Raw genomic sequence first — 17,373 nt, forward strand, 5'->3', positions numbered from 1 at the left:
TAACGGATAAACAGCGCCTAACTCATGTGTCCCACATTATCAAATCATTCTGACAAGTTTATGTCTTTCAATGATTTACAATTCGGTAAATGCCTCCTTTGCTCAGCCCACACTACACATGCTATAACGTAGGCTCATTCTGAAAGACAGTACTGAACCCATTTCCCATCCGTTACGAGAAAACCACCCCGAGCTGCAGGCGGCGCGACATCCTTGATATCATTCCCAGAATCCGCCCTCGACTGCACCATGAAGACCTTCGCCGCCGTCGTCGCCCTGCTGCTCGCCGTCTCGGCCTCCGCCCACGAGGCCTCCCACCTGAAGATCAGCACCAACGCCAAGAGCGTGAGCCAGCACCACGTCGAGGAGCGCGTGGTGGACCACAAGGCGCTGGCCAAGAAGCAGGACATGTTCTACCGCATGGCCCACATGAAGTCCACGCCGTGGGACTCGCAGCCCGCCGAGCGCGAGGCCAAGTGCGAGGACCTGTGCATGCTCAACGACTTCTGGGAGTTCCAGCAGGTGCGCAACTGCCTCAACCGCCCGACGAGCCTCTGCTCCATCTACAAGACGGGCCTCGCGTCCATGGACGTGGTGCTCACGGTGGCCGAGTGCACCTGCGGCGACAACAGCACGAGCTCCAGCACGTCCTTCGACGACGACTCCGGCAGCGCCTAGAGGGTGGACAACCGTTGCGTGGATGGACTTCAGCTTTACACCACTTGTACACCAATACACAGCACGTTTGCATTCTTACTCTTGCTCGACGTGCGTCATGAGGTTGCAACGCCGGCAAGGCAGAAGCATGAAGCGGCGGCTGCGTTGATCGATATCCGTCCAGCCGCCGGATTGCTCAGCGCTAAAATCATGGTGAGCTGGGAAGCAGCATCGCCATAAGATTTAGGATTTATCAAAGAGAAACCTAGGAAACCTTATCCTCAGGAATCATTTAACAAGAGCCAAAACTAGCTTCAAATACCCTCCGTGTTCCTATACCCCGCCAAACAAAACATGATGTAAGTTACGTAAGTCACAACAGAGTTGCACATCGCCGGTGCATGTTTGCCTGTCAACGAACACCGCTGGCCGCGCGCCATTCCGGACCGGCGCTTCCTCCTCTCTGCCATGGCGCTCATTCGCCAAGTTCCAGCCTCGCGACCAGGTTCCGCCGTTGCACGCAGCCTCCAATGTCGCTGCAGGGCCTCGACACCGAGAGATCGTCGCTGATTCCAGGCGCCGACAAGTCTTTCGTGGCGCCGACTGCTTCGTCGCGGAACCCCAGACGAAAGCTCCCCCGTGCTTCACTGGTTGCGTTGCTCTCGTCCTTCGCCATCGCGGGGCTCCTGCTGCTGCTGCACCGTACTTCAGACACCGGTAACGGTATCACCCCCACCGGTTTCAGCTCGTACTCGCCGGCTCCTCGATTCCGCGTGAGCTTTCCGGCGTCGCTGCATGATGCTCCGATCACCGGCCGGTTGATGGTCTGCATCGCCAAGAAGCACGCGGTCAAGGACCCGCAGGGGGAGGACCAACCAAGGTTCTTGGTGGACGACTCGGCTTCTACCCAGCAGATTTTTGCCGTTGATGTGTGGGACTTCATGCCCGGTGACGTTGGGAAGGAGAACCGTGAGGTGAATGCGACCCACGCGGTGGGCTATCCGATGCTGTTCCTGGACGAAGTGCCCGCGGGTGAGTACTGGGTGCAGGCGGTGCTGCACCCGTACGTGGAGTACAACCGCTCGGACGGCCAGAACTTGCAGCTGCCTCGGTTCACCACGTTCGAGAGCGAGGGTGGTGTGCTCACTAGTCCGGGCACGCTTTACAGCGCTGCGAAGCTTGCGCTCTACGACCCCGAAACGTTCTCTGTGGATCTCGTGCTAACCAACGTTGAGCCGGAGCTGCCGGCACTGGAGGAGCCGCACGAGCTGCTGAAGCACGTGACGTTCCGCAGTCCGTCACTGTCGGAGTTCTGGGGAACGGACGTGTACCTGAAGGCCTGGGTGCTGCTGCCGCACCGCTTCTTTGACGAAGAGATGAAGGACGTGCACTACCCGCTGTTCATCTACCACACGCACTACAACCGCTACTTCGAGCACAGCTTCTTCCCCGCTCCGCCTGAGAACGCCACGACTGCGTCGCTAGGTGAGCAGTATGGCTACTTCTTCTACTCCAACTGGACGTCCGACAAGCCCGGTGATCCGTTTACTAACAAGCGCGGCATTGTGGTGCAGCTGCAGCACGCCAACCCGTACTACGACGACTCGTACGCGGTCAACAGCGCCAATATTGGGCCGTATGGCGACGCTATCACTTACGAGTTCCTGCCGTACATCGACAAGAAATTCCGTGGCATTGGCGAAGGCTGGGCCCGCACCATGTACGGCGGCTCGACTGGCGGCTGGGAATCCTTCGCGGTGCAGGTCTACTACCCTGAAGAGTACAACGGCTGCTGGTCATTCTGCCCGGACGCCTTTGACTTCCACCGCTTCCAGCAGGTCGACTTGTTCGCCAACAAGAACGCCTACTACGCTCGTGGCGACTGGACCCAGAAGGACCGAGGTGCCAAACGCGATTACCTTGGTGATATTCGCGAAACTATGGCTGAAGAGAACCACCACGAGCTTGCAATGGGATCACGGGGACGCTCTGGTGGTCAATGGGACGCCTGGCAAGCCGTGTTTTCTCCTGTGAACAACACGGACGGATACCCTGCTGCCATTTGGGACAAGCTCACTGGTGAAGTTCACCCGGAAGTTGTGCAGTACTGGGAGGCGCACTACGACGTTCGTGCCAAGTTGCAGCGCGAATGGAACGCTCGCGGACTTGGCGCCAAGCTCGTCAACAAACTCCACGTCTACGTGGGCGTCACCGACAGCTACTACCTGAACGACGCCGTGTTCCTGCTTGAAGACTATCTGAAGACCACAAAGGAGCCATACTACAACGGATCCATCGTCTACGGCGTCACGGATGGCCGCGGCTACGAGCACTGCTGGACGGGCAGCTTCGACCAGTCCATCTCGCTCGGATGGCACACCGTCAACCAGCGCATGCTCCCTCAGATGGTGGATCACATCGTTCAGTCGGCCCCCAAGGGCGCGGACCTGAGCTTTACTAGGTATTGATGCAGCGTGCTTGTAGACCCAGCCAAGTGCTCCTCGTGGGCTTTACTTGAAAATAGTCATCATTATACGTTTGAATTTGCCTGCCTATCATCTAACTACTCGCTGTCGAGATGGCCGTGTTGAAAACGTCGTCTCCATCCCAACGCTGCATTTGGTTCCTCTGCAGTAGATCGTCACGAGCGATAGCCATCGCGCTTTCAGACAGAGCCTCGACTTCACAGTTCCGGCAAATCGTGACAAGCCGCTGCTTGAGTCGTTGGTCGGGGAGGACGAACGTGAGCTGGTGCTGCCTCCGGCAGTCCAGGCACATGTAGCGCATGCAGATTTTGCAGTGCCTCCTCTTCTGCAGCATCTTGGAGCCGCGGTTCGTGCGACTTGCGGCCTGGACAAACACCGACTGCTTCTTGCCGCAGCCGGAGCAGCACTTGTCGTCTAGCGTAGAGTCCCCAGCTGAGCTGTCCGTGGTGCATTCGGAGCTCGAAGACGACGTCTCGCCATTGTAGCGCTGTCGAAGCGCCCACACCAGCTTCTTCATTTGCGCGCAATATACATCTTTGGCCACGGACAGCAGTATCCGAGCTGCTGATCGGATCACAATGGTGCGCATGATGCCTCCCGCAGGATTGAAGAAGCCCTTAATGTAAACGTCCGTCATGTTCGTGGTTCGCTGGCGATACAAAATGCTGATGGAGCTGTTGCCGCGGAAGTGAGAATCGAGCGGCGGCGTCTCGGGGAATTGAACCGAGTGCACAATGTGATACCCTACGCGCTCGCCATTGCGTAGCCTCTCAATTCCTGTTGTCTCCATGTAGACGAAGTCGCGATGTTTGACCACTGGTCGAACTGCCAGCGGCACGAGAACCTCTACCCACTTGATCGTCACAGCGTTGAAGGGATTTTCCGAGGTGGGGCTCACGAGGTTTGCAAGCACGCAGCTACTGGGGATGTCGTCGTGGATGTAGGACGTCTTGACGCGCATCTGCTCCGTGGTAGGGCAAGTGACGCCGTACATTACATCGTCGAGATCGCCCACGATGCTTCCGGTGATCATGACAACAGGTAGATCCGCCGCCGGCGTCTCCAGTTGATACGCGCTCTGCGATTCCGACGCGCGCGGCAGCTCCGCGTAGGCCCGCAGATCGTCCTTGGACGAGACGAACTTCCATTGGCTTTCGTCCACCTTGCCTTGGCTGTCAATGAGGAAGCCCTCGTACATACCGATGTTACGAGCTACCAGCTTCTGCGCCAGGTTCTCCATCTCCGCGGCGGTGGTCGGCGACAACTGCAGCGGCGGGAACGGACTCGTGTGGTGCTTGCTCACGGACGGATCCATCTTGACGCCAGCGACGGAGCCTGCAGACCCAGCGGATACCGACGAGTCCGCAAGCTTTCCGGCGAAAGGGTCAGTGAAGCCCATTGCCGCGGGTGCTACAGCGTGTACCAATGCCGTTGTGTCCTCCTTACTCGAGCCGAGTGCGCTCCCAGCTGCATGATCTCTCTTGCGGGAACGCCACCACATGATGCTGATCCAGGCCAGCCCAGGCCATGCGCCATACGTCAGTCAGTCCCATCCCGTTCCAGCGCGCGGACACTGCAGGATTTGAAGTGTTCGTGCCCATTTTCGAGCCAAAGTCACAGCAGAGAGACCCGGCATAACGTCACTTTGGCTCAGGAAGATAGAGAATCGAGCTCTCGAGACAAACGAAACGCGTGGCCCCTGTTTGTCGTCCACCGGCGAAAGCAAACAGGACTCCGCGTGGTCAGACGAAGAGATACAAGTCATTGTTGGCATTGACCGACGATTTGTCAAGTGCACAACACAACCAGCTTCAGCGTCCAAAACTTCAACGGCCTACCGGTAAGACTGCGCGCACTTGGACCTCACGCTGTAGCGGTAACACCACGCCGTGATGCACAGCTGGATGTCCGAGAGAGACTAGGCGACGATCCTGGCTCTCTCGGGCAGGATGGGGACTCCTTGCTCACCAAGCAATCCGGCGCTCCTTGTCATTCGAGCAGAGTCGGGTGCAATCTCTTCAACTGTATCGCGGCTTTCGGCCTCATAAATATTGAACTGTTGTTATCTTACGCTACACGTACCCTAAGCCAGGGGCGGCTCAGTTCAGCTCGTCGAAGAGGGAGATCTCCGTGCCGGACGTGATGGCGCACAGCTCGTTCCGGCCGTAGACGTCGTTGAAGAGCAGTTCCTGGCTGGCCACGGTCGCCGCCTTGGCGTCGAGCGCTTCCCTGTAACACCGCGGACAGAAGGCCACCTCCTGCTGCAACATCTTGCGGTCAAGCATCATGAAGTGCAGCTTCCTCTGGATTCGACAGCCTGAGCACACGTAGCGTGAACATCCGCCGCAGCAAAGATTGCGATGCAGCAGCCGGCGGGTGCCAGAAGGTCTGGTCAAGCACGCTTGTACGCAGACCGCGGAGCTCTCTTGCCGCTGCTGCCTTTCCATCGTAGGACAGCGCTGGCGGATACTCCACGCGAGCTTCTTCATCTGCGCGCAGTAAACGTTCTTGGACACGGACAGCAGCGCCTTGGCAGCTGAACGGGTGATGATAGAGCGCGCCAACCCGCCGGCTGGGTTCAAGAAGCCCTTGATGAACACGTCCACTATGTTGCTGTCTCGCTGCTGGTACACTGCCGTCATCGACATGTTGCCCCGAATGGCCGAGTCTCGAGCGGGGGTCTCGGGGAACTGCACCGAGTGGACGAGCTGATAGCCGACCCGCTCGCCGTTGCGCAGGGTCCGGGTGCCTGTCGACTCCATATACACGAAGTCGCGGTTCTTGATCAAGGCGCGGACGTGCAGCGGCTGACCCTTCTCGACCCACTTGACGGTGACCGAGCGGAACGGGTGCTCTGCTGTAGGCTTCACCAGCGTGGCTAGCACGCAGGCCCGGTACATGGTGTCCTGGATGTACGACGTCTTGATGCGCATCATGTCGAGCGTCGGGCATGTGAAGCCGTAGATGGTATCGTCCATCTCCTTCAATACTGCCGGCCACGAGCACAATCGGTAGCTCGGAGGTCGACGACGAATGCGATCGGGGGCGATGACAAGCCTCCGTCCCTGGAATCGGCGTGGAGAGCCCGGCGCGTTCGGCGTAGGATTTAACGTCGTCCTTCTCGTACATGAACTTCCATCGGTTTTCGTCCACTTGGCTGTTCTCATCGAGCAGGAAATGCTCATAGGTGCGAACTAGCGCTCTGGGCGTCCGCTACGCGGACGCTAGGGCTTGATTTGTTAGATTGCCCGCCTCCACTTCGCTGCGGCAGGTGGTCTTTAGGTCTTGACGCATTTGGAGTTTACCTACTTATCTGCTCAGTCAAACTTTTATATAATTACGTGTATACTTCTCCGGTCCGCTAAAGAATTAACAGTTCTCTAATCAGACTATATATTGCGTTCTACAGCTCCAACAGAGCTGTAGCTGCCCTTAAATTTAAGCTCTGGATCTGGTGTATAACGTAGTATTTTTGATAAATCCATTTTCCCGCCCTTTCAGGTAGTTATCGGGACGTTTAAACAATCTGTTTCCACAGGTGTGAGGTTTAAATTCGCTGCGCCATCAAAAATGATCAGATTAGAACTTGGAAATACACATGAGAAAGCGGAAAGAGAGTTTATTCCTGTGATATAATGTCGTAAACAGTTGAATATTCCAAGGCAAGAAAAACAGCCAATCGTGTTTGAGGTTTGTTGCATACAAATCACTGATGTTAGAGTTTTGTCCAATGAAGTGAGGTACATAGAGGTAATATGACCAATCATACATCGAGATGGTTTGAGGTTTTTTATGGAAAACCTAACTGTTAATTCTTTTCCGGACCGGAGAAGTAATTACTTGTGTACAGACAACGACTTACAAAGCCGGCAGACACAAAAAGCCGGCAGACGAAGTCAAGCAAAGCTTAATATAAGCAAACCAGCCAATCAGATTTAATCAAATGACTTCATCTTTGTATACCATTTGGTTTTGTGTACTTTATATGTTTTCGTGTGTACTTTATGCAACACGCCGTGTGTTTTATGACAGTTTTACAGATTTGACGGGAGGGAATTTATCGTTGTTTTTATATAGGAGGATGGCATTAAGCATGCCGGCTTTGTAAGTCGTTGTCTGTACTCACGTGCTTTTTCTCAGATTGGTAACACGTGTTTGAGTTAATTCTGTGTCTCAATCTCTCGCGATACACTATGTTTTTGTGTGAACATTCCCTTCCTCATCGATTGCCTCCGGGTCCACTGCAATCTTGATCGCCTTCCTTGATGTAACTCTCGACAGCGCCACGTAGAGTTGTCCGTGAGCAAAGACGGGTGACTCTAAGTAAATTCCCACGTGATGGATAGACTGTCCTTGGGCCTTGTTAATAGTCATCGCGAAAGCTGGTACAACTGGAAATTGCTTGCGCTTGAGCTTGAACGGGAACTCTCTATCGTCATCCTCTGTGTAGAAGATGATCCGCGGAATGAAGACCTTTTTCCCCTTGAAAGGTCCCGACATTATAATTGCTTCGATGCTTTTCTCGCGCAGAGACAACACGCGAAGCCGTGTTCCGTTGCACAATCCAGCATCGCTGTTCAGGTTTCGAATCATGATGATGGGAGCGCCAACCCATAACACTATCCTGTGCGGGGGAATGCCAGAAAAGTTTAACGAGTTCAAGAACTCTTGCTCAAACATATTCGGGTCCGCAACTCCCTCCAGCGAATCATTGGAGAGATACTCCCTTGTGTCTCCCGAAAGACGCGCAGACACCATGTCATTGATACGCCTGACACTTGCGTTCGTAGGTGCTAGAATGGCTCGTTCAACGAAGTACTCATCTGGTAAGTCATTGTTTTCTACGCTTGGGTAGATAGCGTCAATAAGAGCGTTGACATTACGCTCTCGGCGACTGTCATCTGGGTCTTCTGTGTCTTCATGATCCTATGGCGGTAGAAGATTAAAGTTGGGCGGCGCCTCCATCTCGTCACTCTCTTTTGTTTCTTCATCAACCACAGACGATGATTCGGTATTTCCCGGTATGATGCACATATCGCGCGGAAGGCAAATATCGGTTTCACCGATCTCCGAGTTGACTGGATAGCGGCCCTTGCCTATCTGGAGTAAGAAATCAGAGAATTCAGCTAACTCGGCTGCGCTGACCTGGTCAGGAGCTGTCCACACACGCATGTTCTCCGTTAGCCGCACTTGACGCAAATGCCCCCAGAGTGGCGAAGATTTGAAACAGGCCTTCACTGTCTCGGCCCTCGTAGCGTCCTTCAGGACTGGCAAAATCTGGCGATGATCTCCACTGAACACCATCATCTTTCCTCCAAACGGCTCAGTCTCATTGTGCATGATATCGCGAAATGTTCTATCCACAGCCGCAAAGCACGCGCGGTTCATCATTGGTGCCTCGTCCCAATTGATCAGACTTGACTCTCTAACCATTCTTGCTTTAGCTCTATGCCAGGATAGACTGCAGGTTGCAAACTCGGACAACTTGAGCGGAATTCGAAACGTCGAGTGGGCTGTGTGGCCCCCTGTCAAAAGAGTAGCGGCAATACGACTGGAAGCCACAGCAATTGCAACCTTGCGTTGCAAGCGAACATGAGCAAGTATCTGCTCCAACAGGAACGACTTGCCAGTACCACCCGGCCCATCCACAAAAAATAGTTTCTGCCCTTGTACCGGATGATGCACCGCTTCAATCACTTGGTCGAAGACTTCCTTCTGGTTCTCGTTCATTTGATCAGCTAGCATAGCGGTCTCTTCGAGATCACTTGTGCTATACGCGTCGAGTTCTTGGTGGATGATATCAACCGGCCGAGCATCTTGTTCATCAACCTCCGCCGCGACATCGCTGTAGAACGACAAATCAGGAAGACCGTAGTTTTCGAGTGTCTTCCCGTTTGAATCTAGGTATTTGGCCACATCCAGCAAGGCTTTGTACTCAGCCATCCTTAGGCGAAAGTCCACCTCGCGTTCAATTTTTTTTTTCCGCATCATAATGCTCGATCTGCCGAACAATATCCTCGGACATTTGCACCTTGAAGTTGTCCCAAAGTTCTCTGGCGTTGCGCGGCAGCGAATACACCAGGATAATTTTAAATAGCTGCCTCAGTTCCTTAGCCATCATGAACAATGCCAACTCCGCCAGACAGTCTTGCCACTCTTGGTCGTTTTCCAAGTACCCTGCAGCTGCAGCCGCCTCTTGATAAGTGGAATACAAGTGACCATTAATCCTTCGGAGGTCCTCGAAAGATTTAGGAGACCGCCTGTGACACAACAAAAGTCGCAGGTAAAACCTGTCCGGATCTTGAGGCGACACATGCACCATGCGTCCCAGCGAAGCCACGTATTGTTTATACGGTTGCCAGTGCTTTCTGTCCTCTTTAACCCAGCGGTATTTTGTAGGGACATCTTTGTACAGAAGATCGGCCGTTCCAATGGGGTCGTTTGTACACAACTTGAAAAATGCAGTTAGCATCGTATTGACGCCAGTCCGCACCAAGTTTCGCAGTTGTCGATTCGTCGCGTGCTGTCGATATGCAACCAAGCTCATACCCTCCAAGTGAACGGGTAAGTTCACAACTGAGTGCGTAGACCCTTGAGTTGGATGTTTCAACAGCCGCATACAGGCTTCAACAGGAATGTAGCGCCCGAGCAAATACTGAAGAATCTCGTTGGCTTGAATCTCTTCTCCTTCAATAGTGGTCGTGGTCATATCCGAGCCCTTATACACGTACTTGTAGATGTACTTGACAGCCCTGTTTGTCGAACAGACTTCGACGTTGATGTGGCAATTGTATTTATGCGATAGAAATGGGTTGTATGGCACAATCCATTGGTTGATCGTCGCACTGTCCCACACTTTACCTTTGTGGACCACAAACCCACCGGAACGGCGTTTCCGACGGTGTCCAGGACTCTTATCCTGGACCATGGTCGTTATCTCGGTAAGAGGCTTGGGGAACTTCTTAGAGCACCTAACGTTCTTCTTGCAGGGGCAGTTCAGATTCTGTCTTCCACATGGACCGTGCATCATACTTGAGATCACCGTTTCGTAAAGTTCGGGGTGCTTATCCTTATCAGGGAGCTCTGCCGACACTAATCGGTCCACGTCTACTGCGGACACGGGTCTATCTTCAGGTCGCAGAATTAGAAGAATGTGTGCGTGAGGAAGCCCTCGCTTTTTATATTCTACCACATGGACCCGAGCGGCTTGGATACCCAGGATGCCTTGGTCGAGGTCTTTGTTAAACGCTTTCAGCTTCTGCATGAATACTCGCGCAACGACATCAGGCCTGTCAGTCGCCTTCTCGTTCGGTCACAGATTCTCCTTGATTTCTGGCCAGTTAGGGTCGCACGTCATGGTGATGAACAGATTTGGCGCGCCGGTCTCTCTTACGTTTGCCATAGCGTCGAGGAAACGTTGGTACATGTAGCGGGGCCCTCCCGTAAACGTGGGAGGTATAATATTCTTGCGCCCGATGTTTTCGGCGTCAGGTGTATCGCAATTCTCTTCTTCACGACCGGTCTGCTCTCTGGTAGACCCGGCAGCGCGTCGTTCCACCTCCGCATCAGCTGCAACTCTGTGAACATCAATGGTTTCGCTGCGCAAAGCATCGCTTAGTCTCTGAAGTGTCTCCAGACGGTACTGAAGTTGGTTCAGTTCTATGTAGCGTAGCCGCTCCTGCTCACACTTTGCCCACTGGTCTACACAATACTGCTGTGTGAGACGTCCACCTCGCGGGATGAGAGACTTATTGCCGACCTGTCGTACAGGAGATATGCCTCGAACTCCCTTAGTGACATCCGTAATAGCTCTCCATCGGAACCAGTCGGATTTCCCACGTACGGAATGCCATACGTCCACCCGGTATCGCCGTAAGGTAAGAGCAGTGGATACTGTAGTGGGTCGTAGCTGTCGCTAGTCTCAAATATACGCTTGAAGCCAGCCTGACGAGTAGAGAGCACAATATGGCGAGACTGAACCGCATGCTCATCAACCACAATTGCTGCCACTTCGGATGCCGTTGGGGTGTTATGCGTACCCGGCTTTGCATTCCGAGACACATGCAGTCGGAGTCGGAAGTCATCGTTATGAGGGATAAGGTTCTGCAAACGCAATGCAGGATCATCGTCCGGTATCTCTTCTCCAGCGGCCCTTCGCCGTTCCTGTTCCGCGGCCGCTTCTTCGTAAGCAGGTTGGGCCCGCTGAACCAATATACTCCGCGCGTGAAGAAACTGTTGCGCGTAAGGGTTGTGCCTTTCCATAATTTCATCAATCTTTTCCAGAACCGCTCGATCCAAACCGTCTGTCATCTGCATCCGACTTGTCACACGCGCATTCATATCCGGATCGTTGATGTAGACCTGTGCGTACATTGACCGCCCGTTCTCCGACGGCAATAACGACCCAATTCGATGGCAAACCGAGCCCATAACGCGGAAGTTGTACACACCATCCCGAGCCACACTGTGATCTACAGCAAGAGAGCGCGACCGTGAAGCGCCCATCGACGTAAACGCGAAGACGTTGTTGTACGCACGAATCGAACGCATAAACGCCGCGATGTCGAACAGTTGAAGAAACACTGAGGGGGATGCGCGAGACGGTGGAACGCGGATCAAGCCGTTTCGACAGCAGCAAGCGGCAGTCTCATCGGGGAATTTCCACGCATTACAGTAACGACACACCCTCTCTGTCTCGCGACTATCGTCCGTAAAGCGCGTAAAGTAATGGCATCCACCTGGAACCATGGCTGGATCAAAGTCTTCGTAGTATGCGAGTCCATTTTTGTACTGGCACGACCGCCTACGGAATCGCTCAGCTTCTCGTCTTCGCGCTTTCTCCTCCTCTGTCAATGCCTCTCGTCCGGGCTGCCGCATCGCGATCTCTTAAAGCTTGGCGCTCATCCTCAGACATTGCCCCGCGACGCGCGGTTGCAGACGATGCATCGGTCTCACGCAAGTCTCGCTGTTGGTCTTCAGGGCGGCTGCATCGACTGGTTTGTTGAGACGACCGATTGGATTCTCGAATGTTTTCGAACTGAGCCGACGACATCTGCTCTCGTCTAGCTCGATAGCGGCGCGCGCTGGATTCTCTGTCACGAATAATCTGAGACGCCGAACGATTAGCTCTACTGCGCTGCTTCCCTCTATCGTTTTCTCTAACACGATCCAGTTGGGATAGAGTCATTTCAGCCCGTCTTCGCGATCGCCCCCGCCGCTCACGCGTGGTTGGACAGGCCTGACCCGTTGGAACTCCTAGCGCGAATGAAGTGTCAGAATCGCCGATGCCGGTTGTCTTCCGCCGCACCGCCTTGAAGAGATTGATGCCTTCCTTGCTGCCAAGGGATATCTATGCCTGTTTGCAAGCTGCGTCTGCAGAAAATCCTAATGTGACCACATCACCTACGACATTTCCAGTGTTTTATACCAACTGCAACTTATACGATGGTAAGACGCCTCATTAGCCAAGCTTCTGAGTGTCTGCTTAATGCCACTGAGCTTTCTCAGCCCAGGCAATAAACCACTTTGGGTTGTAAGGGGTAATGGGTCAGTTGTTGGGTATTGCTTTGTGTACCGGAACATCAACTGGTATCATAGGCATCGAAGGAGCGTTTAGACCGGAAATCGGTACAGAACCCAAAAATGCGTATGCTACGTAGCACACATCAACAAATTTTCTGCGGGTGGAAATATGCTAGAATCCCCTTATGTAGCAAGGCAAATACCGCCCTCTTTTTTCTTGTGTGATGTTGGATTGTATGTTTGGGTGTGGGTGGGTCGGAAATGCGGTAAGCGGTTCCAGTTGCCGAAGCAAAAAGATTTCCGTCGCCCCCCGAAAGGAAGTGACGGTCTCAGTTCGCCGCTAAACAAAAGGTAAGCCATAAGCCCTCAAGTCACTGTCCCCAGTGGCTCGGCTCGGGTCCCCACCCAAGCCACGTGGCTGGCCGCATGCACTCTATCGCGGACACAGAAGCACCGAACCGAGGTTTCCCCCAATCCAACGTGCCGGTCCCATACACTACTAGTGTAACACGACCACTACTCCGAGTTTTAAACAGGCGACCCGGCAAAGCCGGCTTTTATCGCCACATGGATCTGCCAAAACTCGGTTGGGTATGAGAGTTCCCATGCCGCTGGCGGGCAAACATGGGCGCCTCAGGGTCGCGGCTCCGAAGAGCAAAAGGTGCGACAGAGCTAAGTCTTAGTACGGCGGCGGGTGCCAGCTGCAATCTTTCTTATCCTAAAAAGGCGTTTAAAAAAAACCTTATTAAGGATGGTAACGGGTTTGAAGCAGAAAGCCACAGTACTACAGTATAATCATGCCAAATAATTAAATCGGACACTCATACAAAGCAGTAATGTTGTGGATTCAGAGCGACTGTCCGGCGGCTGGGCCGTCCGTGGGTGTCTCGGCGCGGAGTGGGCCGTCTCGTAGGTATGGCGGCCTACTGCAACATCCCACGGACTCTTGAATAGGTGTCCCTAAGAACGCCTAATCAGCACCAGTCTACCCCTAATTCCGTACTATAAACCCTCGACTGCCCTGAAGGTACCAGTTATCCCAACAGGCGGAACTCCCGAAACCGTAAAGTAGTTTATTTATGTATGGACATGCAGTACTCACTGTTGTGTGTGTCCGCTGTCGCTGCAGTTCGCCACTCGCTTCTCTACGCCAGGCGCCCTCCGCTCGCTGCCTCGGTCCGTCCGTCCGCCGCGCGCCAACTTTCAAATGGGGGATGTGATAATCACGCCCGCTAAAGTCCGACCGGCTCCGTGTAAGTCCGAATTTTAGCGTGATTGTGGCTATTTTTGTAACTTCGTAGATAGTTAAAAAGCCAGTTCCAGTCGACTTGATGAGTGAATAATGTATGCAATAAGGCCTAGGTAGCGTAGTCTAATTGACAGGTCTAGGCTGTAGGGGCGGAAAGCGTGACGCGATGACCGGAGCGCCTCGAGCTCGGATGTTGCTTGGGGTGAGAGGTCAAGCGGCTCGAACGGGTTGGTGAAGCGCTTGCTCGATCTCCACTTCATCGTGTGGAGACTTCGGGACTAAAATCGAAATGGACACTACCAGCGATATGATCTTGATGGAACTTTGGTGTTGATCCTTGCGTTGGCTCCACCGTTGGACTGCGACGGTATGCGTAGTGGAGGGATCGTATCCTGGCAGTTCCAGATCCATTATGCATTGTGATGTTTCGACTGAGAGCCATCCGGCGCCGACGTCGCCGTCAGGAACGGAGAAGCGACAGCAGATCCGCTTCGCTACTTCAGTGCTCTAGCAATCATTTCCACTTCGGTGGGGAACGGACATCACTCTCTTCGACGCGAGGTCGTTCGTCGCTCGTGCCTTCGCATCGCCACCGATGCTTCACTCGAGATTGAGTTGAGCACGCCTATCGGCTCAAGACGATTGGGGCGCCGGCTTTCCGGCCAAGACCAAAGCTCAGCTCTTCACAAATGACGAGCACTTCGTTCGTCGTTGCTAAAAGCGTTTGTTACGCGCCGCCGACATGTCGAAGGGGCTCAAAGTCAACGAAAACTCAAACAACTTGGGTCACCGTGAGTGCGTGCGGTCGGGGTTTCCTTGGATCGGCATCTGAGCCCTATGCACTTCAGCTTCAACGCCGGCCACCACACGATCCGCGATTCAAAATTCACTTTCGCGGATTCGACGTTTTAGTGGAACGGCGAGTACCGTAACATCCCGCACTGAGACTCGATGTCTGTACGTTTTGGGTGGCTTCGCAGTTTTGCAGCTCTGCGGCACGGCATTCGGCGCAGGCGCCTTCATTTTTCTGATTCTCGCTCCGCCTAGCCAGCTGGGCCCAGTGGTGACCTGGTCGACTTGCCTGTGAATTGTCAGCTTTCGAATCGTCCGGGCTGGTGGCGACTCCAAGGCGTGCTAGCTAGCACGACGTCGAGGCACGCCGATGGACAACACAACATGTAGAGACGATCGCGTTCAAGATTCACCGTCAGAGGGAGGGAAAACGTAGTGGTTTCGTTATGCAAGCACGAGCTCATTGTACATGGGGACTTCGGACACTTCGAGCACCATGTGCTTGGTCACGGAGTCCGTGACACGGACGCAGAGGATCGAGTCAGCTAGGAAACCTGATCGCGCCCATCCGAGACGATCATGCCCGACATGATGCCAGTCTGCCGGTCGGGGAGGTCTATTCCAAGTTTCTTCGTATGCGAAACCGATATGAACCCATATCATCTTGGTCAGGGTAGCGTCAGATTATAGTAGATAACAGGTAAAAAATGTCATCACTTTCGCGTAGGCAAAGTTGCCGTCATCGGAGAGACACAGGCCAAGAACCCGCACCATGTGGTGGCGGCGCCAGCATACTCAAGCCTAGATGTTAGCCCGCGGCTGGCTCCTTTCTGCTACGCCGGATCAGCCTCAAGCAGCTCGCTCCTACTCCATCCGAGTCACCGGGCACCTGGCCGGCACTTGGGTTCCTCCTCATTCTCACTTTGAGCTCGTTGCCGTAAAATAATACAAACAGGATAGAATGTCGTTCCGGCAGATTGCGCTCCTGTCGGCGGCACTGCCGGCGATGGCCCTTGCCGGCGGCGACACGTACTTCGCCGGTGAAGGCACGTCCTACACGCTGGGCCAGGTGTCGGCCGGCAACTGCAATTTCATGTACGACCCCGGCGTGGGCGACTACTACGCGGCGCTCAACAGCGAGCAATGGGACTCGACGCTCAACTGCGGCCGGTGCGCCGAGGTCTCGTGCGCCGACTCGCGCTGCAGCGACACGAGCAGCACCGTGACGGTCTTCATCGTGGACAAGTGCCCCGAGTGCAGCCAAGGCGACCTGGACCTGTCCCCGACCGTGTTCAAGCAGCTCACGGGCAGCGACCCGTCCCGGTACAGCATCAGGTGGAAGTTCGTGGACTGCCCCGTGAGCGGCAACGTGCAGTACTGCACCAAGAGCGGCAGCAGCAGCTCGTGGCTGGCCGTGCAGCCCGCCAACTTTGCCAACGGCGTGGCGAGCATGAAGATCGCCAACCAGGACGTGACCATGGTGGACTCGTGCTACTACTTCCTGCTCAACGGCGGCTCGAACGTCGACATGTCGGCGGTGGACATCGAGCTCACGTCCATCTCGGGGGAGACCATCACCGAGACGCTGTCGCTCACGGCCGACAAGTGCACTGACGGCACGTCCAACTTCGGCGGCAGCACGACGCAGCAGAGCTCTACCAGTCAAACTAGTCAGACAACGTCGGCTCCTGCCACGACGGCACCAGCACCGGCACCGACAACACCGACACCGACACCGACGACTGCTGCTCCGACACCTACGACAGCAACGCCGACTGCGACCACGGCTGCACCTGTTACTAGCGGCAGTGCGTCTCAGTCTCAGACCCAGCAGCAGCAGAGCGATGTCAGCACCTACTTCAACTCGCTGACGACGAACTCAACCTCGGGCAGTGATAACGACTACAATGCAGGCAAGGTGACGGCAGCAACCGAGTCTTCAAGCGATGTGTCCATCCTGCAATCTTCCGAGGCTGACTTCGGCAAGACGTCCAGCACCAAGCAGTCTGACTCAGACAGCACCCAACAGCAGGACGACTCCGACAGCGCGGCGCAGAAGACGGGGTCGGACGACACCAAGCAGGCAAACACCAAGTCGGAGGCCACCTCTGCCGGCACGAGCCCCGTCATTGTGACTCTCCTTGTGCTGGCTGTCGTGGGCTGTATCGCCCTTGCCGCTGTGGCCTACGTTACCAAGAAGAAGAAACTGAATGACAAGCGCATGGAGCGTGACGCGGCCATGATCCGGTCCTTCGACACGCTATGCTCCCCCGTGCACATCAACGAGACCAACATCGCCGCCATTTAAGTAAAAGCCCTGAGATTTTTGACTTCAGAGTCTCCCGTATGAAAGGCATGGCCAGCGCGTGTCGGCAATTCTGCAATGGAGCTTAGACCTCGTCCGGCAACGTGTAGCGCGCGCTTTTATTTCTTTGTTAAACCCCCTACTGTAAAGGTCTAGCCATTGTAGTCGCAGTAAGTAAAATACAGTACGATGGTGGTGTGGTGTCCGCATCAACTTAATAAAATCCCTCTTTGGTGCGTGCACCACAGCTCCTTGATTCACTTGCGCTCTGGAGCTATCTTGATGGTTTACTATTTAGCTCTTGCGATGGAGAAGTCCTGCATCGCCACCTCCAGCACAGAGCTCGAGCTTTCCTTGAAGGA

The 17,373-nt window shown here is 54.4% G+C and overlaps 5 protein-coding genes across 5 annotated transcripts; 3 read left to right on the forward strand and 2 right to left on the reverse strand.

Annotated features, from left to right (window-relative positions):
• Window positions 1-249: 249 nt before the first annotated feature.
• PHYSODRAFT_399646 (hypothetical protein) lies at window positions 250-648 on the forward strand (the record flags this gene model as incomplete). Its single annotated transcript, XM_009529999.1, has 1 exon — window positions 250-648. A coding segment is annotated over one exon (399 nt), but the record flags the coding sequence as incomplete, so codon positions are not given.
• A 503-nt stretch (window positions 649-1,151) lies between these two features.
• Window positions 1,152-3,125, forward strand: PHYSODRAFT_560541 (hypothetical protein; the record flags this gene model as incomplete). Its single annotated transcript, XM_009530000.1, has 1 exon — window positions 1,152-3,125. Exon 1 carries the CDS (start codon window positions 1,188-1,190, stop codon window positions 3,123-3,125), a length of 1,938 nt encoding a protein of 645 aa, XP_009528295.1. The 5' UTR covers window positions 1,152-1,187.
• Window positions 3,126-3,216: 91 nt separating this feature from the next.
• Window positions 3,217-4,542, reverse strand: PHYSODRAFT_506431 (hypothetical protein; the record flags this gene model as incomplete). Its single annotated transcript, XM_009530001.1, has 2 exons — window positions 3,217-3,792; window positions 3,868-4,542. The coding sequence occupies 2 exons, from the start codon at window positions 4,540-4,542 to the stop codon at window positions 3,217-3,219; spliced, it is 1,251 nt and encodes a 416-aa protein (XP_009528296.1).
• Window positions 4,543-5,242: 700 nt separating this feature from the next.
• On the reverse strand, window positions 5,243-6,121 carry PHYSODRAFT_510050 (hypothetical protein; the record flags this gene model as incomplete). The annotated part of the gene is made up of 1 exon (XM_009530002.1): window positions 5,243-6,121. The coding sequence occupies one exon, from the start codon at window positions 6,119-6,121 to the stop codon at window positions 5,243-5,245; it is 879 nt and encodes a 292-aa protein (XP_009528297.1).
• Window positions 6,122-15,667: 9,546 nt separating this feature from the next.
• On the forward strand, window positions 15,668-17,014 carry PHYSODRAFT_509048 (hypothetical protein; the record flags this gene model as incomplete). Its single annotated transcript, XM_009530003.1, has 2 exons — window positions 15,668-16,326; window positions 16,516-17,014. 2 exons carry the CDS (start codon window positions 15,668-15,670, stop codon window positions 17,012-17,014), a joined length of 1,158 nt encoding a protein of 385 aa, XP_009528298.1.
• Between the last annotated feature and the right edge of the window lie 359 nt (window positions 17,015-17,373).

The sequence above is a fragment of the Phytophthora sojae genome, assembly GCF_000149755.1.
Source record: "Phytophthora sojae unplaced genomic scaffold PHYSOscaffold_5, whole genome shotgun sequence".
Lineage (NCBI taxonomy): Eukaryota > Oomycota > Peronosporomycetes > Peronosporales > Peronosporaceae > Phytophthora > Phytophthora sojae.